The sequence below is a fragment of the Larimichthys crocea genome, chromosome XIII (genome assembly GCF_000972845.2).
Source record: "Larimichthys crocea isolate SSNF chromosome XIII, L_crocea_2.0, whole genome shotgun sequence".
In the NCBI taxonomy this organism is placed as follows: Eukaryota; Metazoa; Chordata; class Actinopteri; family Sciaenidae; genus Larimichthys; species Larimichthys crocea.
In genome coordinates, this window is record NC_040023.1 from 10,470,518 (window position 1) to 10,492,152 (window position 21,635).

Consider the following 21,635-nt stretch of genomic DNA (forward strand, 5'->3'; position numbering starts at 1 on the left):
TAAAAATCACTGAAAAGATAATTTCATTTTGGATTATCTGATGCTCTCTGGCATGTTATGTCAGTTATATTTTACATTATGTTCCCCTATTTTTGATTAAGTTAGTATTCATTATTCATATTTTCAGTTGTTGATTTATAGAAGTAATCAGGTGCCTTTTTTATGGGTCCTGTCATGCCTAGTTACAGTTGCTAAGATACGAATGTACAACCATCCATCCACGACGGATCAATGATTGTCAGTGCTGTAAAGTCTATATTTGAAAGATCTGAAGGATGTGACATTAAGTGTTATTTAGTACGTCAGCAGAATCAGCAGCAGTGAACTAATAATGTTAGCCCCCCTCTGTCCGAGGTCCTAAATCTTCCTCTTCATGGCCTTGCTGTCTCGGCCACTGGTGTTATATATCATTATAAACTGAATATATTTAGGTTTTGGCCTGTTGATCAGACAATCAAGCCCACCGTGGATGCTGAGGACTTCTGATGGACATTTTCACAATGTTCTCATATCTTTATAAAGAGTAAAAAACAATATGTCAGCTGTACAAAATAATAAATAGTGTAATGGATAACAAAAACAATCTTTCATTGCAGCCCTACAGTGAAATCACTGACACATGAGCATGTTTGTGAGACTGGAAAGCGTTACAGTTACGTGTTTTTGGATGCTTGCCTTCACGCGACAACCCTCACTCCATTTGCTCTCATCTTAAAAACTGTGATGACTTCCTGGAAGCTCTGACTGAAAAGAACAACAACAAACAAAGACAAAGTCTTTTTTTTCCTACAAACGCCTTTTTATTTCTCACAGATGTTTCACAGGCACTGATCCTAAGTCACACTGTTCCACGGGAATTAAAAAGATACTAACAAACAACACAGACACAGAGACAGCACGCATACTGAACACTGATGACTTTTTGTCCCATTTGAATGAATACTGTAGTGGCTCAGAGTGTAAACATTTAGCAGAATGTTAAATCGTGCACATCTTCACAGGACAAAACATTTTATAAGATGAAATATAAAAGTGTAAATCCATGTTTTTAGTTTTCGAACATTAAAAACACAGAGAAATGTGTTTCAAGAAGCCTTAATACTTTAAAAAAAGATACTTTCTTGTTGGTAACTTGTACAACACATGGCAGATACATGGTTCTTTCTTGTTGGTAACTTGTACAACACATGGCAGATACATGGTTCTAATACAACAACAGAAAAGAGGAGCCCCGGCCTTTTTGGGGTCTAACATACCCAAATAATAAGGAGATCAGACTGAAGCTGATACGCTTCGGGGGCATCTACAGAGTGTGACTGTCCTCACGACGTTGGCTGGCGCCTGAGAAAAATCCTGCTAATACTGCTGTCGTATTAAAACTTTTAAAAATGACATTTGCCAGGAATTCAATGAAAGTTTTGGTCTGTTCTGACTGACAACTTTACTGACTTGCATATTATATGTTGAATCAGCTGCAAGCTCTGCACTTAAAAAAAAAAAGGCTTCTTAAAACACGTCTGTCTTTATTACATCTGTCTACGCTTTGTGCTTTATGAATTAAAGTAAAAGTTACAATACAAGTGAGAAAACAGCGACCTGATCATGATGATTTGCTGTGTCACGTTTCAACCGATTGATAATCGTTAATGTCACTACAACATGAAGAAAAACAGGAATGGAGAGAGACAGTATTGTCCCGTCTACAACCTAAGTTCACATTTATCTCTTAGAGTGGGTCTCGAAAGCTGTCAAGTAATGAACACTGATAAAAGTAATGAACACTGATAATGGCATGATTTCAACTGAAGTCACAGTTATAGGGTTTCTCTTGACATTCTTTGTCTTCGCTCTTGTTTAAACACTTTAACGCTTTTGGAATAAAAACATCCAAAGTTGGACTTTTCACTGCAGATCAGTGAAGAAGCACCGAGATTTTTCCAACGAATGGAAAACTGGTTTCATCAATATTTGGCAAATAAATCACAAGCTTGTTTGTGTGGCATGTGAGTGAATGTAAGTCTAACTGTTTAGCACATTTTCTGCAGGTACGAAGCCGGCACCGTTACTTTAATTCAGTATTTTTCGTTCCTACATGATGAAAGTGAAGTGGAAGAAGTGCTTTTGATTCGTGTGTCTGCTACAAGATCTCCGTGTTAAAAAGTGATTCTGGGAGGCCGGTCCTGGTGACATCAGCCTGCATGGTGTCACAATACACTGTAAACCATGGCACATGGATTTGGTCACGTAATTTTTATGCTGTTTCTCATCCCGCTTCTCTTTCTCTTCTCTGACTACATTCAACCTTCCTTCTCGTTTCTATCTCTCTAACCATTTCAGACCCGCATCCTTCTCTAACCTGCCCTCTCTAACTGTTCTGCTACATTCCTTCATATCTTTTTTTTTTTCACTTTTTTTTAATTTTTTTATTTTGGTTATTGATTTCTTCTTTTTCTTCAGCGCGTTGTTTCATTTTTTTGTTACTTTTTTTAGGCATCCTCTTCCACTTCCTCCTCAAACTCTCCCTCCTCCTCGGCCGTGGCGTCCTGGTACTGCTGGTACTCGGACACCAGGTCATTCATGTTGCTCTCGGCCTCGGTGAACTCCATCTCATCCATGCCCTCTCCGGTGTACCAGTGGAGGAAGGCCTTGCGGCGGAACATGGCGGTGAACTGCTCAGAGATGCGTTTGAACAGCTCCTGGATGGCGGTGCTGTTGCCAATGAAGGTGACGGCCATTTTGAGGCCACGTGGCGGGATGTCGCAGACGGCCGTCTTCACGTTGTTGGGGATCCACTCCACAAAGTAGCTGCTGTTCTTGTTTTGGACATTCAGCATCTGCTCATCCACCTCCTTCATGGACATGCGCCCACGGAACACGGCTGCCACCGTCAGGTAGCGTCCGTGGCGTGGGTCGCAAGCTGCCATCATGTTTTTGGCGTCAAACACCTGCTGGGTGAGCTCGGGCACCGTCAGGGCACGGTACTGCTGACTCCCCCTGCTGGTCAGAGGAGCAAAGCCGGGCATGAAGAAGTGGAGACGAGGGAAGGGAACCATGTTGACCGCCAGCTTCCTCAGATCGGCGTTAAGCTGGCCGGGGAAACGCAGGCAAGTGGTCACGCCGCTCATGGTGGCTGAAACCAGGTGGTTCAGATCGCCGTAGGTGGGTGTTGTGAGTTTGAGAGTGCGGAAGCAAATGTCATAAAGAGCTTCGTTGTCAATGCAGTAGGTCTCATCTGTGTTTTCAACAAGCTGGTGCACTGACAGTGTGGCATTGTACGGCTCAACCACTGTGTCCGATACCTGAAAGCGACAAAGAACAGTTTGTGTGCGCACTAAAAAGAAACACTTTATTCTCTGTCTGCACTAAAGGATGGTATTAATATTAAAGTTACCGGAGAGGAGACAAAGTGGGCTAATGTCTAATATGCGATGGTATTTGAACAAAGTCTTATTTAACTGTATGGAGCTTGTTACCTTCGGAGAGGGCACCACGCTGAAGGTGTTCATGATGCGGTCAGGGTACTCCTCCCTGATCTTGCTGATGAGCAGGGTGCCCATGCCGGAGCCGGTGCCTCCTCCCAGGGAGTGTGTGAGCTGGAAGCCCTGCAGACACTCGCAGCTCTCAGCCTCTTTCCTCACCACATCCAGGACCGAGTCCACCAGCTCGGCCCCCTCAGTGTAGTGACCTTTGGCCCAGTTGTTTCCTGCTCCACTTTGACCTGAGGAATAAAAAAAGGAGCTAGTATTTTTTTTGTTTTCTGCCACCCACTCGACAGCTGAATGAAAAACACAAGTCAGTGAGTAAGCAGTGTGGTTTCAAACTGGTTTCAAGTCTGTGCCATATGGGACAGTCAGTCGAGCTATATTTGTCTAATGAACAGGACAGGGCAGAGGAGAGACTCAGAGTTTATCCTTTAACTGGAGACCAAACCGTTTTGGCATCAAGCTACAAGTATCTAATGTTAAACTTTACATCTTGTATCTTGTATCCGTCCTTTACCTCCTCCTTTGCCCACATTATAAACTCAAACTCTTCTTCGGTAGGCTGTGCTCTCACCAAAGACAAAGTTGTCGGGTCTGAAGATTTGTCCAAAGGGTCCAGAGCGGACAGAGTCCATGGTGCCCGGTTCCAGGTCTACTAGGATGGCTCTGGGCACATACTTCCCACCTGCACACAGAGACCAAAACATTTCTTATTCGTTTGCTGAGGATTTAAAAGAAATTCACAACACATGCTTCAGTTTAGTGGAGTGAAAAGTTCCCACTGTTCAGTAAAACAGCTGGTGTCTGGATATAATATCTCATGTAGCCACCAGGTGGAGTCCAACACTCGGAGGAAACTGAAGGAAGCAGCTGTCTAAACTCTTGAAACATTTTGTGATGTTAGATTAACCATATCATGACCAGACTGTGCAGCAACATTTCAGATTATTTCATGCACCACTTCTCACTTTTATTTAGGGTTATTTAACTCAGTAATATTGCTTTATCACCAAGTTACAGTTAAGGTCAGGGTTAGATCACATCTGTTTTAGCTGCAGTGAGTCAGTTTCCCCACACAGGGGGACGTCTCAGGTCACAGACTCAGCACCACATGTCAGGATGTTCTTACCAGTGGCTTCGTTGTAATACACACTGATCCTGTCCAGCTGCAGGTCGCTGTCTCCATGGTAGGTTCCTGTTGGGTCAATGCCGTGCTCATCGCTGATCACCTCCCAGAACTAAACACACAAACACACACAGGCCAGCACAACATCAGTAAAGAAGCTGTGTGCTGTAATGAAGATGGAGCTATTTAAAACTAAATAAATTCATTTTGATCTGCTGACTATGCTGACTTGTAGTCTTCTCGAGGCTCGAAACCTGAACATCCATGTCATTGAAGTTGTTTAGTCTCAGTTCTGGAGACATTCCTCAGAAAGAGGTGACTTTGTGTGCTGATTAAGGCCATAACTGCAAGCCAATTTACTGAGGGGAGGAGAGAGGAGAGTGGTTTACAATCACTTTCCTGTCCTCTGTGCTTCCAGAGAACACGCTGACATCTGATTACCTTTAAAAGTCACAAGATCGCCTGAAAGAAGCGGCATGTTCTGTAAAAAAGCTGTAAAAGAAATCAGTCTGCAGTCAGCAGCATTATGGACACACAGTCATTGTATCATGTGTGATTAAATACACAAGCATGCAGCGTCTTGTCACAGCTCCAACTTGTTCTTTCTGACCCGAAGGCTGAAATTAGAAGGGACCGAAGCTTTGATCCAGATCGCAGCTAAAACAAGAACGAGGCGGACAGAAACAGCTCTCTGCAAACCTTCAGCTAGATTTACAGATGAATACAGAAAATGACACAGCCCTGATCGTGTTAAAGCCTCATCGAGTTGTGCTTCAGCTCTTGGAAAACAGCCACCAGGACAAAGAGAAATTTGAATGTTTGAGACACGACAACAAAAGGAGGAAGTACTGCCGGGAAGAATGAAAAACAGGGATATCTAAAAATGTTGGAAAAATCAGGAAAATGTGCAGTACAGTCTCCCAAAGTCCAGGTGACATGACTGTTAGTCCAACCAACCATCCAAAACCAGTTTGCCTCAAGACAGAAGACGAAAAACAACAAGAAATATTCAAATGTTTAAAAGACTGCGGACATTTTGTAGCCTGGTAGTGTGGCAGATCTGGTTCATCGGTCAAACTCAATCATGTAACATACCCAGCCAGCATCTGCAGAGCTTTTTATAGCAAAGGGGCAAAAGTGTGGGTAAAAAAATGAGTCTAGTTTCTCTGGATGGAGGCCTCAATGCTGTCTATGAGTCAGTAATTAACACTTTTAACCAACATCATAAAATCATTCTGGCAAACATGGCTAATCTCGTTTCTTAATTAAAAGTCACAAGATGTTCTCTTCAGAACGATTTGGGGATTTTAGCTGTTTTATGTAGTTTTATGAGAAGGGAGAATGATATTTAATTCTCCCCACCTGGATTTTTCCATCTGGTGCCACACATGAACACAAATTATGGTCATAACACCGCCCCTACAACCCCATAAGTACTAACACTCCTCACAGTCGGAGGGTCGGTGAGAGCAGAGCTTCCTCAGAGGAATCAATCAGCCTCTTTTCTACAGGCTGAGACGTTAACGCCAAAATCATTTAAGACACAAGAGCAGACTGTCACACCTGCTCAGTCAACTGACCCTAATCTGTGCCGTGGACGGCAGAGGGAGGTTGGCACGAGAGAGAGAGAGAGAGAGAGAGAGAGAGAGAGAGAGAGATTGGTGGGCAGAAAAGGAAATCTCTCTTTTAATCTTCACGACTGTCACCTCACCATCTTTGGCTGTCTCTGAATTTAACCTCCCTGTCATCACCATGGAAACAAGTAGATAAGTTTAGTCTTTTAATGGGAGAGGCTGAACGCTATAAGAATAATAATTGAATATAATATGTGTTTAACAATAGCACAAACATCAACATGAACAGCAGAGGCTGAGCGTCACCACACCATGGAGCAAACAAGGCACTGAAACGAGTCTGTGATAATCTAATCCTCTGTATCTATAAGAAGTTCTCCAGCCCAAAAACAGACCTGATCCAGTTTTGGTTGGAACTTGGGTGAGTGAGTGAATGAGTTCAGGCAAAGTTAATCCATTGTGAAATGAGGATGACCTCAGCCTCACTAAATCCTCTGTAAATACACTTGTCTTCACTGATCAGGGCCATTGAGTTGTGGAGCCTGAGTCACCCCATATGTTGCTGGCACGCCTCCTGTTGTCCTGCCAAGAACCCCAGAGAGAAGTCAGCTCAGGCCACGATAAACCATATTATCGTATTTAAGCTTGACCACATATCTGTCGTGGAAGAGTAAAAAGAAATCTGGTTTCACTTTGTTGTACAAGGCTGGAATGACAATTTGGGGGATGTATGTTTTCTTTGGCAATTTGTGAAGAAGGCTGAAGCAGTGTGCTCACAAATTACATTCAGATTCAGATTCTTAAAACCACGAGACCTTCTGTTTCAATATAGTGATTAAAACTTGAGTTTAATGTGAAGCTGTAACGAGAAGCCCAAAGATAACTTAGCCATAAAATGACAATTTCAAGTCCTCACAACTCAGTTGCATTGTTTACAATATGTCAATCAAATGAAGTCATTCATCCAATCAGCATAGCCGTCTATTTGTACACATTACTGAACTGGTTTGGAACCAGGAATAATCACATTAGATACCACAGTCTCTACGATTCGCCTGTAAAGTAGATTGTGCCAATGAAAACTGGTCATCACCAGAGTCTTCAAATAGTTTGTTTCGCCCCAACAAACAGTGAAAAAGCTTCAGTATATTTCAGCCACGCTCCACATGACAAAAGAAACATCAAATATTCACATTTGAGAAGCTGAAACGAGCAAAGCTTTGGCCGTGTACAAGTGTAGAGGACATTCAAAGTGCCTCAGCAAAAATGCTGATGAAACAGAATTCTGCAGATAATCACTTCATGGCTGCGTGTAAACAAGGTTTTCGGGTTCACTGGTGGTTTTGGGGGCCCGGGGCATGTTCATGTGATGCACTGGCTGGGAAAGGGGCTATTTAAATGACCTCATCTGTGCTTTCAGAGCAGACACTGAGACACTTGTTATCTGTTCCCCCTTCACCCCCTCCCGCTGCGTTCCTCTCCTTTGCCTCAGCAAACTTCTCCTTTCTTTTCAGCCTCTCCTCTTGTTTTCTCTCTCTCTCTCTCTCTTTTTTCTCAGTGACAAAGAGTCCGACTCACCAGGCGGCCAAGACAGCAGCTGGCCCCGAGCGCCTGCTCAGATCTGGTCAGCTTCATTAATCATGGATCAATGACTTGAGTCACTGTTGTGTCAACAGTTCCAAATGACTGAACTGTTACTGTATTCATATGAAAGAATCCTGATGTGAAGATCACAGTAGCACTGCAACATGGACCATGTATTAGTTATAGTGAAAGCTTTGTTTAACCTTCTATTGTTAACAGTGGAGGAGTGCTTGTTGACAGGACTGTTAAAATATTTTTTATTTCTATTTGACTGTGAGTTGAATGTTACTTTATAGCTTTATTGATACATTTGTGCAGTAGTCCTTTAAAATCTATTAAAACCTATACATTTATTTTGATAAAGACAGCCTGGAATCAAAACTAATTCATTTGGTGCTAGTAAGACAATAAAAAAAACTAACTTTATATACTTTATGGAAAGTGTATTAGGATACTTTCTTCTACAATAAAAAACTGTTGTGAACGAAATCATGGACCATTTAGGAGTATTAAAGTAAGTAAGTATTAAAATTTAAGATCTAGTCATGAGCTGGTGAAAGATGAGCACATTAAATGGTTAACTGGGTCTTTAAAGCTGAAGGCCAGGACAATAGGGCCGCAGAGCTTCTTATATCTTTGTGTATAAATAAATAAAATAATGATTAATATTTCTTTTTGTGTTTAGTTTTTGTAAAATACAAAAACTAAACAGCTGATTTTAGCATTTTAATTACATTTAAACATTTTCTGAAACTGTCCAAACACACAACAGAAGAAAGGCAAAGTTTAACAATGAATTACTTAACATAAACAAATAAACAACAACTAATAAACAACATAAAGGAGTTTATTTTGTTCTCACTACTTCTTCTTACCTTTGCACCAATCTGGTTCCCGCACTGGCCGGCCTGGATGTGCACGATTTCCCTCATGATGGATGATAGTGAGTGAAGTAAAGAGTGGAGGAGATGCAGAGGAGCTGCTGACCTACTGACTGAGCACAGACAGACTGACAGACACACTGAACACTGTGTGGGCTGCACTCAGTGCTGCAGGCGGGGCCAGAGGTTTGGGACGCGGCCATCACGCTGTTCTTGCTTGTGATTGGCTGCTGTCGCTGCAGCCTCTGCGCTGATTGGCTGAAAAGGCAGATTTCCTTTTTTATAAAGGGGTTTCTTTGTCTGAAATGCAAGGACCGGAAGAGGAGAGGGAGTGCCGGGTCTTGTCATCAGTGCCCTGCTGGAGCCTGAGAGAGAGAAACAATGCAGAGAGCACAGAGGCATGTTTTACATGTCATACATATATCAGACATGTTTAATATATCATATCAATACATGCAGAAACACTGTTAGAGCCTGAGAGAGAGAAACAATGCAGAGAGCACAGAGGCATGTTTTACATGTCATACATATGTATCAGACATGTTTAATATATCATATCAATACATGCAGAAACACTGTTAGAGCCTGAGAGAGAGAAACAATGCAGAGAGCACAGAGGCATGTTTTATATGTCATACCTATATCAGACATGTTTAATATGTCATATAATAACATGCAGAAACACTGTTAGAGCCTCAGAGAGAAACAATGCAGAGAGCACAGAGGCATGTTTTATATGTCATACATATATCAGACATGTTTAATATGTCATATCAATACATACAGAAACATTGTTAGAGCCTGAGAGAGTGAAACAATGCAGAGAGCACAGAGGCATGTTTTACATGTCATACATATATCAGACATGTTTTATATGATACATATATCAGACATGTTTTATATATCATATCAATACATACAGAAACACTGTTAGAGCCTGAGAGAGTGAAACAATGCAGAGAGCACAGAGGCATTTTTTATATGTCATATAATTGATACAGAAACACTGCACTTATACACAGACATGTTAATGATGCTGTTAATGATTAATGATATTCCTGTTTAAGTAGATGGAGAGCAATGAGATAAATCAGAGTCAAATTCCTCTGATGTGTACATATATGAATAAAACTGATTCTGATAATGAGGCAATCAAATATCAAATTACAGTTTAAAGTACAATAACAGAGCAGATATACTGTTGTAGTTAATTATGGTGTTGTCATAATGCAGGTACACTAAAAAAGGCTAATATCAGTCAGGAACATAGTTTAATCAGTGATAAACCCCAAGTTAATAAAACTATAAGATAATTCTGTCTGAATGTAAAACCAGTTTTGAAAATATAAAGTTATCATAAACATTATGTTGATTTATGTTTCACTTTAATGCTTCGAAAGAAGAAATATCTGCATAGTTTTGTAATTCCTGAGCTTCTTTGCATTTAAAACAATAATAATTATATTATACTTTGTTAAACAAATATTGGAAGTAAAACTACAATACTTTATATGTGAAGAACTTACTGGTCCATATTGGTTTACATAGTGCCTTTAGTTACATCATGAATAAAGTAAATAAATTAACAAATTAACTGAGCATCTTTATGGACCACAGACACTCAGCTTGCAGACTGTTACCAGTTGACCAGAGTCATCAGACTTCTTAAATCATAATTTAACAGGACTGCTGTCTGGAAAAAATGCACTACCAACCATGACTGCTGCTGTAATACCAGGACTGACACTCAATACCACTGCGTGCATGTGTCACTTTACCAAGCATGACAGCTGCTATAGCAACAGGACTGATACTTTGTGCAGTACCCCTGTGTACACGATACTCTGACAAACATATATTTTAAAGAGTGTAGTATATCCTGTTTGTATAGTACATTTATGTTTATTTTTACAGTGATATTTCTTTAATATTTGACACAACTTTTTCACATTTATGCAGTATAAAATACAAATGTTCTTTTTATTATATTTTTTATCAATTGTTTTTTTTATTGTATTACATTCTGAAGATTAGTTTTTATCTTCTTATGTCTTGCACCATTGCCATAACTCTGACCTGTTCTTCACTTCATTGTTGTTGTTGTTTCCATTTCATTATATATTAAATTGAGGGCAACCTGCGTCAGTCCCTCACCGCGCCACTGCATGGCGCGCTCACGCAGTGTGAATGGGCATGCTCAATAGAAACTAAGCTGCTGTGTCTGTCTGTATTTACTGGCCGCATCAGCATCTAACGGGAATAACCGTCAGCTGGGATCAGATAGATTTGAACCCGCACAGACAGACACTGTTTCCTCCATCTTCACCAAACTCCACCTAAACCACATCGTCTGAATACAAAGCGGTAAGTGTGAGCCTGTATTACGCGTCTGTCCTCCTCCATCCTCGACTGTAAACACAAACGTGCGTCCCAATTTGATTGACTTAATGCACAGACAGCTTGTAATCTACAGAGTAACGTCACACATGTATTTTTAAAGCGTTATTTTTTTCAGCTGTGTGTTTGTTTTCCGTTATTCGTGCTTCGAGCTTTTCTTGCGCGTTATTTTACTGCGCAACATTTGGATAAATTAGATTTGAGCCCTGCAGGTCTGCTGCCTGGCACATCACGACCCCTCCCTCCTCTGTATTTGTGGGAGTCACAGTGTTAAAGCATAAATGTTACCGGATTTAAGAGGTCTTATTTTGATGATGATAGAATAAATGTAGATGTATAGTAGAAGTGATTTTCATCACTGTGCGCCTGTCTCACAGGTTTTCCAATCAGTTGCTTCATTTAATTGAGTGTTGGGACTTTAATAGTCATTGCTTTTATGTTCTTCTACTAGTTTCTTTGGTTTCCAGTCTGAAGAGAATCAGCAAACATGTTCTACACCTGTGGTCCCAACGAGGCGATGGTGGTGTCAGGTAAAATTATGTTTTACTATAATCATAATCCATAATCAACTGTTGTCACTGATACATTTACATAACTTACGTATCTGTGTGATGGAAACAAGTTGTCTTAGACTAAATATAAAAACATTATGTTGCAGTACTTTGTTCTTATCACTCTTCCTCAGTCATGCCTGAAGTCTGATTTGAGGTTCTGCTTTGTCTCTCATCTCTTCCAGGGTTCTGCCGTTCTCCTCCGCTGATGATAGCTGGAGGCCGAGTCTTCATCATCCCGTGCATTCAGAAGATACAGAGGTTTGCAAATCCACTATCCACTGTTGTCCACTGAGTGAAATTCCTAACGTCGCTGCATTCAAGACTGACATTTTTACCAGATATACAACAGATGGTAAACATGATGAGACAGCAGAAGGCACTGCAGCAAGGAGATAAATCATTAAAATGTGATTAATCTGTGATTGTAGTGCCAGGATGACTGAGAGACACAGATTCAAACACTCACACTGACCATCTTCCAATAATCTAATAATGTCATTTGTGCTGGACATAAACCACAGCTTACCTAATAAGAGGGGTTTGATTTTCATCTCACTGTCAAATAAACATATAATGCGGCAGGCCCGGACACATCTGGACTTTCCAGTGCACACACTGCTCCTCCTGCATTGATTACCGTCCATCATCTGGCTCCAGACTCAGTGTTTTATTTGTCTGAGTGTTGTAGCTGGCCTTGGTATCTTTTAAAACGTGCACTCTATAAAAGTACAATGCGGGCGTGACTACACTTTAATGCACAGCATGAGAGCAGGTACAGATAATCAATAATCATATTTTTCTCTCTCCAGGATTTCCTTGAACACTCTGACTCTGAATGTGAAGAGCGACAAAGTCTACACTCGTCACGGGGTGCCCATCTCCGTGACCGGGATTGCCCAGGTCAGTGTGCATCACTGCAGAGGAGGGTTTTTATTCATAACTTTATTAGATAGCACAGCAGAAGACAGATAGACAGGAGATCACGGGAGGGAGAGAGAGAGGAAGACATGCAGTTGGTTTGAATCTAACCTGTGCCGCTGCAAAGACACAGCCTTTTTGCTGAGGGAGGACTAATGGACAAAAAGTTTCTGTGAGTCATCATGTAATAAACTATGATACTATGATTCTTTTGTGTACAAACCCAGTTGCTGTTTTATTGGTATGTTTTTTATTGTGGACATGGGAAATGAACCCAGTGAACATCAGTGTGTCTCAACAATTATAAACAAGTTGCTGTTTCCTACAGATGAAGATCCAGGGTCAGAACAAACAGATGCTGGCTGCAGCCTGCCAAATGTTCATGGGGAAGTCAGAGCCCGAGATCGCTCAGATCGCCTTGGAGACTCTGGAGGGACACCAGCGAGCCATCATCGCCCACCTCACTGTTGAGGTACGGATGTGACGGTTGTTTCGATATTCAAGGTTTATTTATGTCACATTGTTTTCCCGACTGCAGAGGCACACAAACCAGCCTGTCCTACACTATACACACTGATAACAGCATTTAACTATGCATAATTAATAACATGCATTTATCATAAACATTTTTTTACAGGAGATCTACAAGGACCGAAAGAAGTTCTCCGAGGAGGTTTTTAAGGTGGCTTCCTCTGACCTGGTGAACATGGGCATCAGCGTGGTCAGCTACACACTCAAAGATGTTCACGACGACCAGGTAAACACACATCTTCAATTTTATTATATCATTATATCATTACGTACAAATAGATGGCTATCTGAACTGCTGACATAGGAAAAACAAATCACTCAGGCCAACAGAGTGCACCTTTCTCACCTCTGTATATTCAGAAAGAGCTGTCATAGCAACCACATAATAACACAAATATACACATAAATCTTCTGTATGTTGGATTAAATCTAAATGTTCTATCTCTTTCTGGTACGCAGGATTATCTGCATTCACTGGGGAAGGCTCGAACAGCCCAGGTTCAGAAAGACGCTCGCATTGGAGAGGCCAAGAACAAGAGAGATGCCGTGATCAGGGTGAGATATGTCATGTTGTCTCCATTCGCCATGCAGTCATTCCTATGAAGTGTTTCGGTTATTTCTTGAAACTTACTGCACCCCCTTAGCGTTCCCACTTCCTGCGTTGATGTCAGTCACTATAATTATCTAAACACTTTTCTGTATTTTTAGCATCTTCATCCTGTTTATCTTATTTTCAAGAGTTATTCCCACTGAGCCATGTTTTCCCTCCTCATTTCTTTGTCTCTCTCTCTCTGCAGGAGGCCCACGCGATGCAGGAGAAAGTGTCGGCTCAGTATAAGAATGAGATCGACATGGCAAAGGCCCAGAGGGACTACGAGCTGAAGAAGGCAGCCTATGACATCGAGGTCAACACTAAGAAGGCCGAATCAGAGATGGCCTACCAGCTGCAGGTACACGAGAGTGAATAAGAACTGGGTAATATTATTCCACCAGTGAGCTGGAGAATGCATTGCATAGTATTGATCTACGCACAGATCAGATTGGGTGAGATGGTGAGAAATAAAGACACAAGCCTTCAGATGACCAGAAACCTGGTTACTCATGTCAAACCACAATGTAAACACACTCATTCACTGACTGGATCTAATATTTTATACTATTTAATGATGAAATATTAAATGCATGTACCGTGTCTTCCTTTGCCAGGTTGCAAAGACAAAGCAACGTATTGAGGAGGAGAAGATGCAGGTCCAGGTGGTCGAGCGGACGCAGCAGATCATGCTGCAGGAGCAGGAGATCACTCGCAGGGAGAAGGAGCTGGAAGCTAAGGTGAAGAAACCTGCAGACGCTGAGCGGTACCGCCTGGAGAAACTGGCTGAGGCTCAGCGGTGAGTTGCTAGGCTTTGTTTTCTTACACACACACACACGTCCTGCCTCATCTTGCAGTATTGTTCATGACATGGTTGTATCGTAGAACTGTTCTCTGTCTGCTCTCGGTCTGACTCAGCTTTTCTTTCTCTGTTCCTGTCCAGTCTTAAGCTGATCATGGAGGCAGAGGCTGAAGCCGAGTCCATCAGGGTGAGTCACAACAGCAGAATCCCAACTCAGCTGTCTGTGGGGTTTTTTTTAAAAACGTTGGAAACGTTTTTTTAGCATGTCCTCTTGTCTCCTTCAGATTAAAGGTGAGGCTGAGGCTTTTGCCGTGGAGGCCAAGGGTCGCGCTGAGGCAGAGCAGATGTCAAAGAAGGCAGAGGCCTTCCAGCAGTACAAGGATGGAGCCATGGTGGACATGCTGCTGGAGAAACTGCCTCTGGTGAGAGACAACATCCTGAACAGTCCATAACAGCCGTGATATGCAGCCAATGTTATTTTATGCATCTCAGCTCTGTGTGGATAGTTTGGTTACAAATCCATTCCTGGTTTCCACTTATTGCCCTAAATACAGCTGATTATTAGAGCTATTTCATGCATATTTTATGAAGACTGTTGCATAAACAAAAACAAAAGGTATAAAAAATAGAGAGGTATTTATTTAACACTTTGATTACTGCTAATTTAAATTGACATTTTATCCAGATTTGCTCATTTTATAATCCATGAAGTGACATACATAAAGTCTTAATATAAAAACATTTAACTCTTCTACTTTGTCACCCCATGCTCTTCATGTTTCTTCTGCACATTAAAGAGTTTGTAAAGGTTTCAGCATTTAGCATTATCTGTCTTCCACCAGATGGCAGAAGAGATCAGCAAGCCTCTGTGTGAAGCCAGAAAGATTACCATGGTGTCCAGTGGAAATGGGGAGGTGGGTGCAGCCAAACTGTCGGGAGAGGTGTTGGACATCATGACCCGCCTCCCCGAGGCGGTGGAGAAGCTGACCGGAGTCACCATCTCCCAGGTAACACATCCATGAACACACACTCTTATTGGACGTCCTGTCCGACTGAACCACAGCATAACTGGGCTTAAAGACTCTGTAGAGCTGCAGAGGGAAGTTTATCATGCTTTGAGAATTTGTCACATTTATTAATATATAGACGTCTGTCTTTCCCTCCTTCCGTCCATTCTGCAGGTGACCTCTCGTACAGGCTGAAGAGGATCAGTGAATTCAGTGACCGGTGGCAGATTCAATCATCCGCTGTCTTATCAGCTGCCTGGACTCTTTGCATGAGTGTGCTAACTTCTTTCCTCTACTCCCGTCTCTGTCTAACATCATGTGTAAAGCTGTTTCCCCATGTAGCTCTATCCACATGTTGCCGTGATGTCTCTGTGTTGGGAAATAGGTTGTTTTTGGTCACTAACACCCAGCTCCATCTGAGCTAAAGTATTGTTCTCTGGCTACAGTTACAGTTATTTCCAGTTATTTGTTTTTATTTGGTCCATATGTCAAAATATGTCAAACACTGTGTTACATTCAGCATAAACTTGAAATGTTCAAATTACAATCCTCCCACATTTTCTATTCTCATAATTTGGGCCTGTGATTTGATTTACATTGGCTCTGCAACATCAGTAACAGTAGCCATCCTGTACTTTTTAGTTATTGACCCTACAGTATGTCACATTCTCTGTGTTTGTGTCAAATGAGTGTTTCCACACTCCACACTGGCTGTGTTTACCTTCAGTGTCCCCCCAATAACTGCCTGTACACTGTCTTGCTGCCAAACCTTAAGTGCATCTTAATATAAAAGTTTAATACAAACATACATTCAACAGCTTCGTTTACTAATGCTACATACATTACATACATACATTACATAGTCCAATACTAGGTCACAACTTCAGCCTGTGGTTTTGGCCATCACTTTAAAATGGGTCATGGATGGTTACAAACTAACAAGTAATTCAAATTGTGATACAAAGTGTAAATCTGAATGGCATTTCAGTATATTTTCTAAGTCTATCATTGTTTTCTTTGTGTATTGTCCATCCACTGATGTCTTCTTGTCTTGATATCAATATTGTGTTAATATTTTGAGGATTTTAGGAAGCTATTTTTAAGAACCATTTGCTTAAGACAAACCAGTATAATATCGCACCATACATTAGGAACCTGTACAGTAACCCCACATCACACCTCTCTCTGTGACTTTATGCAAAACATCAACATATGTGATGCATGTTCATTAACTTTTGACTTCAGGTTCTACACTAAGCACTTCTGTGATTGATATTTTTCTATTTATCATCAGTGCACTACAGCGGTCGCTTTAAACCTCACAGCCCCTTCTATCGGACGCTTATTTGCTGTTAACTTCTCTGTCATGATGATGTTTTGTTGAAGGTTCATGGTCGAGCGAAATAGAAATTTCGAATGCATCAAGAGCCGTTTGTTTTTGTTGAATCTGATGCTGTGATGACCAGCGTAGGTTAATTCTCCTCACTCAGTGGGGTCACAGATCGGGGTCAGCTGCAGAACTGATCCAGAACTTCTATCATTTCCTAAGAACGCTTAAACAAAACAGATTTAGACCATAACAGAAAAGTCATTTGGGTGTCTTTCCTTTGAGATGTTGCCACCCTGCAGCCCAGTATTACATATATTGTCCTCGATGTATACTTTAAGTAAAGTGCTGTCCTTTGTCTTACTATGGCCAGTTATGTAGCAGCTCTCATAAAGGTGTAGCTTGTGAAACTAAAGGTAAACGTGGTGTAAAAGTATAGCTTTAGTCTTCTATTGTAGCAGTGGGAATACCACAGTGTAATTTGGAGATAACTGAACTGAAATGCTGAAATGTGTACCGTTATTGTTTGTAATGGGAGCCTAACGTGAAGCGAGATGGACGAGGTGCTAAACACTCAGATTAGTAGCTGTAAGTGATGTCAGCTTGTACTTCAGGGAAAGGGACGTTTAAGATTTGACATTTAGTTAATACCAAACAATCCAAAAGAAATCTTGTACATTGTAATGTCACTTCTCACTGAGTCAATGCTTGTCACCCAGAATGATGCTAGTGAAGTTTTAGGAGCGTATTCAAACCTGCCTTATAGTCTAACCCATCACACTGTCACCCTCTACCTCACCATAACCTCTGCATCTGGGTATTGAAAACATGTTTTATGTTGGTATCTACATATGTTTTAAGACATCAAACACTACTTAAAGATTTAAGAATATTACAATCACTAACCACAACATTTAACCAAGAGTAGCTCTTTCTGTTTTCTTCGTGATGGCTTAAATGGCTCACTGTTTGTCTGTGAATGTGTCTCTGCACTGCTGCTTACTGTACAGCCAAAGGTTTAGAGATGATCTATCACAGTTACAGAAAGGAAATGTGTCTTTGCTCCTCTGTGATGGTTTTAAGTGTAATGATAAGTGGCACTACATATGGATATGGATGTATTTATGCAGTATATATTTGATACAGTAGCACTGTTCACTTCACAAGTCACCATTAACACCTCCACTAACTCTTACTAACTGCAGCCGCAGTGTTTTATTGTAAGCGTATTTAAGCTCTCGTCAGTTTTCTGTGTTATTTAAACTTCTGCTGTAGTTTGCTGGTAAAGTTCTGCCAAAATGAAAGACACCACTTTGTTACGTTTTAATTAGTGTCTGCGCACTTCAGGAAATTTGTCTTTTAGGAAAATGTTATTCTAGAAATCTATACACAATAAACTTATTACATTGCAAAAGGAAACCACTTATGTCTTTTTGATTTGACTGATTTTGAAACCAGAATAATTGTATCCTATATTATACCGCTGTGTGTTAATTATGTATCTTTCTTTGCTTTGTGCTTTGTGCTTTATTTCTGTTTTACACATTGATTTTTTTCACGTTTTTGGCTTTTTGTTTGAGTTTTCATTATTTTTTTTTTTATCAATAGTCAAGTTGTGCTCCCACAAGCAGAGCTCTTAATAAACTTCTGTTTTTAAACATTTTTCAGGTTTTCCTTCATTGATGTAATCTCTTGTAACTGTTGTTGCATTTAGTTATTTATTTGTGCATTGATTATAACTAACTTCAGTCTAATCACAGTCGTTTCCTCTTCTGTTCTTCTCTGGTGCTAAAGCCATGAAAAATGTTTGCTGACATAAGATATTGGTCACTTTCTGTGGCCCTCTATTTCAGCTTAATTCAAATGGAAAATAAAAAATAGTAATTGGATATTATGGATACAAGAACACTGCAGCAGCGATGGCTTTTTAAATCAGAAGTGTGGCTATTTAAGTTAACTTTAAGAACACAGCCAGAGCGTCCAATTTAAGACCAAACTTTACACAGAAACTGATAATTGTAATGATATACTTAACCCTGCACACTGACGGGATAATTAAAACACCGGAAGGCTGAATGAAAGCTCTGTCAAGTTAGCTGAAGATACCCAAACGGGTACAGGAAGTGAGAGGATTATATCTTCAAAATTGAGAGATAAACCACTAGAGGAAAAACAGGCTTTGATATATATTTATAACACAGTTAAAACCGCCCAGTGGAACCAATATATTAGATATGAGGAGCTGGGATAGACATTGTTTATATCATACATCCGGATCACTTTTATTCGCCAGGTATGTGTACAGTGTACACACACGAGGAATTTGACTCCGGTTGCACTTTGCTCTCTTAGTACAAACATCAAACATATATAGACTCGGGTACAGTTAAAAAACAGAACAGAGGACTTGACAAGAAAAACTATGGACATATATAGAAGTTAAATGGTCCAATGGAGCATAGTGCAAGGACATACATTATTTGAATAAATTATTACATTTAATTTTTAATAAATGGTCTATGGCAGGGGTCTTCAACAAGGGGATTGTGACCCCTAGGGGGGCCCGCAGAGGTAGTGCAGGGGTCCATCAATTTTCTGCATAATAATTGACAGTTTTCACCAAAATAATGTTGAATATGAGGCTGCAGATGATTGAGAAACTAGAATCAGTGTTCATGTCCAAAGACGCACAGCTCTTAATTATGCATGAACTTTTTTTTATCAATCATAAACACATACAGGCTAATAACCCAGTATATAAATGGGTTAAAAGGGTGAAATGTAAAAGTTATTTTAGGCCAGGCTTAAAATGTGACACAGTCGTAAATATTAATTAGTCCCTGTTCTGTTTGTCCCTTGGGCTGAAAAAGGTTAAAGACGGTGGCTGTTATGGGAATTTTAAAGAAAAACCCTTTAAGGAAGGGTGGATTCAAAGTCTCAAAGTTTAAGTTTAATTTATTATTCTTGTACAAGAAGGAGCATTTAACAGTGCAACACACTAAAGTGGCCTTTACCACACATTTTTTGCATGTACAAATCACCAGCAGTAAATATTGTGCTAATACTAGTATTGAACTACAAGACGCAAAACAGTTGCAAGACTTTAATAGTTATATATAGTTATATAAATTCCTGGCGGCACCCCTGCTTAGCTGTGCAGGGCCAGTCCGAGCTGTGCAGGGCCGGTCCAGGCTGTGTAGGGCCGGTCCAGGCTGTGTAGGGCCAGTCCAAGCTGTGCAGGGCCGGTCCTGGCTGTGCAGGGCTGGTCCAGGCTGTGCAGGGCTGGTCCGAGCTGCAGGGGCGCCGTATAGGGGGGGGGGGAGTTAGACAATTCCAAGGGCCCACGACTGACAGGGGCCCCAAAAAATAGGTAAACACCAATATAAAATTATTAAACCAAATTTTGTCCTGGGGCCCAAAATTCCTGGCGGTGCCCCCCTTGATTTGCTGTTTTACTCTGTGATCAACATGCACATGTTGTAACATAGTTACACTCAGTCTGTCTTTATTGGTTCCATGTCTACTAATTCTCCTGTCATTTCAGATCCCACCTTGCAATCAGCTCATTTCCCTCACCTGGTTTTCCCCACCCCTCTCCTCACGTACTGGTTCATTTCCACTTCATCCCTGCCAGATTGTCTTGTGTTATATCGTTTGCCAAGCTCTCCGGCGATTCCAGTTTAGTCTTCTCGTTCTGACCCTGTTTTGCCTGTTTTGTACTTTGGATTCCCGCCTGCCCTTTGTCGGATTTGTTTGCCTTTCTGCTCTCCTGGTTTTGACCCTGTTCGTACTTTGGACTGACTAAACTGCTTATCCCTTAAACTTGTCTGCCTCTGAGTCGTGCTTCTGGTTTCTCCTTGCCAGTACCAGCACCCTGACACATGTACCTGTCTGAAGAATCCAAATAAAAACATTTGTACATAGTAGTGTAACATGTTAATGCTAACATGCTAATGTTAATTTCTAGCGCGTCAGCGCATCAGTGCTAACATGCTAATGTTAACATGCTAATGTTAACAGCTAGCGCATCAGCGCTAACATGTTAATATTAACATGCTAATGCTAACATGCTAATGTTAATTGGTAGCCCGTGAGCACATCAGCGCTAACATGATAATTCTAACCTGTTAATGTTAATTAACATTAGCCACTAAGAAGCGTATCAGCGTTAACATGCTAATGTTAACATGCTAACGATAACATGTGAATGCTAACATGGTAACGTTAACATGCTAATGTTAAAATGCTAATGTTAATAGCTAATATTATGTTAATATTAACATGTTAACATGCTAATGTTAACATGTTGATGTTAATAGCTAGCGCATCAACGTTAACATGCTAATATTAACATGCTAATTGGTAACATGCTAATGTTAATTGATAGCGCGTCAGCGTATCAGCGTTAACATGCTAATGTTAACATGTTAATGGTAACATGCTAATGTTAATAGCTAGCGCATCAGCGTTAACATGTTAATATTAACATGCTAATGCTAACATGCTAATGTTAATTGCTAGCGCGTGAGCGCATCAGTGCTAACATGATAATGCTAACCTGCTAATGTTAATTAACATTAGCCACTAAGAATTAAATACATGCTAATGATAAAATGCTAATGTTAACATGCTAATCCTAAAATGCTAATGCTAACATGTTAATGCTAATTGCTAGCATGTAAGCGCTAGCTGCTCTTGTGTCTAAATAAAAATGTTAACAATGACTATTTGAGGTGTGCGGGAATTTTCTAGTCCTGAATTTTCTGAGCAGTGTCAGTAATAATGTATGGGGGCGACGGGGCCAGAGTCAGGCACACTCAAAATTTCTTTAGAGATTTTCTAGTTTTTAACAACAACAATTAG

At 40.7% G+C, this 21,635-nt stretch overlaps 2 protein-coding genes across 2 annotated transcripts; one reads left to right on the forward strand and one right to left on the reverse strand.

The window, feature by feature from the left end:
* Positions 1-777: 777 nt before the first annotated feature.
* On the reverse strand, positions 778-8,800 carry LOC104929038 (tubulin beta chain). The gene is made up of 5 exons (XM_019270791.2): positions 8,642-8,800; positions 4,612-4,720; positions 4,057-4,167; positions 3,474-3,718; positions 778-3,299 (listed from the first exon to the last, which is right to left on the reverse strand). Exons 1-5 carry the CDS (start codon positions 8,696-8,698, stop codon positions 2,487-2,489), a joined length of 1,335 nt encoding a protein of 444 aa, XP_019126336.2. The 5' UTR covers positions 8,699-8,800; the 3' UTR covers positions 778-2,486.
* A 1,981-nt stretch (positions 8,801-10,781) lies between these two features.
* On the forward strand, positions 10,782-18,309 carry flot1a (flotillin 1a). Its single transcript, XM_010743459.3, has 13 exons — positions 10,782-11,011; positions 11,496-11,574; positions 11,781-11,856; positions 12,408-12,498; positions 12,845-12,988; positions 13,154-13,273; positions 13,507-13,602; positions 13,845-13,997; positions 14,254-14,435; positions 14,580-14,625; positions 14,723-14,860; positions 15,281-15,445; positions 15,620-18,309. The coding sequence occupies exons 2-13, from the start codon at positions 11,532-11,534 to the stop codon at positions 15,638-15,640; spliced, it is 1,275 nt and encodes a 424-aa protein (XP_010741761.2). The 5' UTR covers positions 10,782-11,011; positions 11,496-11,531; the 3' UTR covers positions 15,641-18,309.
* Positions 18,310-21,635: the final 3,326 nt, after the last annotated feature.

Excerpts from the sequence above, each read along its gene's own strand:
- LOC104929038 (XM_019270791.2), bottom strand. The coding sequence starts at position 8,698 with ATGAGGGAAATCGTGCACATCCAGGCCGGCCAGTGCGGGAACCAGATT. Across the intron at positions 4,721-8,641 it reads GGAACCAGATTGGTGCAAAG|TTCTGGGAGGTGATCAGCGA; the intron begins GTAAGAAGAAGT and ends TTGTGTGTTTAG. Across the intron at positions 4,168-4,611 it reads GTATTACAACGAAGCCACTG|GTGGGAAGTATGTGCCCAGA; the intron begins GTAAGAACATCC and ends CTCTGTGTGCAG.
- flot1a (XM_010743459.3), top strand. The coding sequence starts at position 11,532 with ATGTTCTACACCTGTGGTCCCAACGAGGCGATGGTGGTGTCAG. Across the intron at positions 12,499-12,844 it reads CCGTGACCGGGATTGCCCAG|ATGAAGATCCAGGGTCAGAA; the intron begins GTCAGTGTGCAT and ends TGTTTCCTACAG. Across the intron at positions 14,626-14,722 it reads CTGAAGCCGAGTCCATCAGG|ATTAAAGGTGAGGCTGAGGC; the intron begins GTGAGTCACAAC and ends TGTCTCCTTCAG.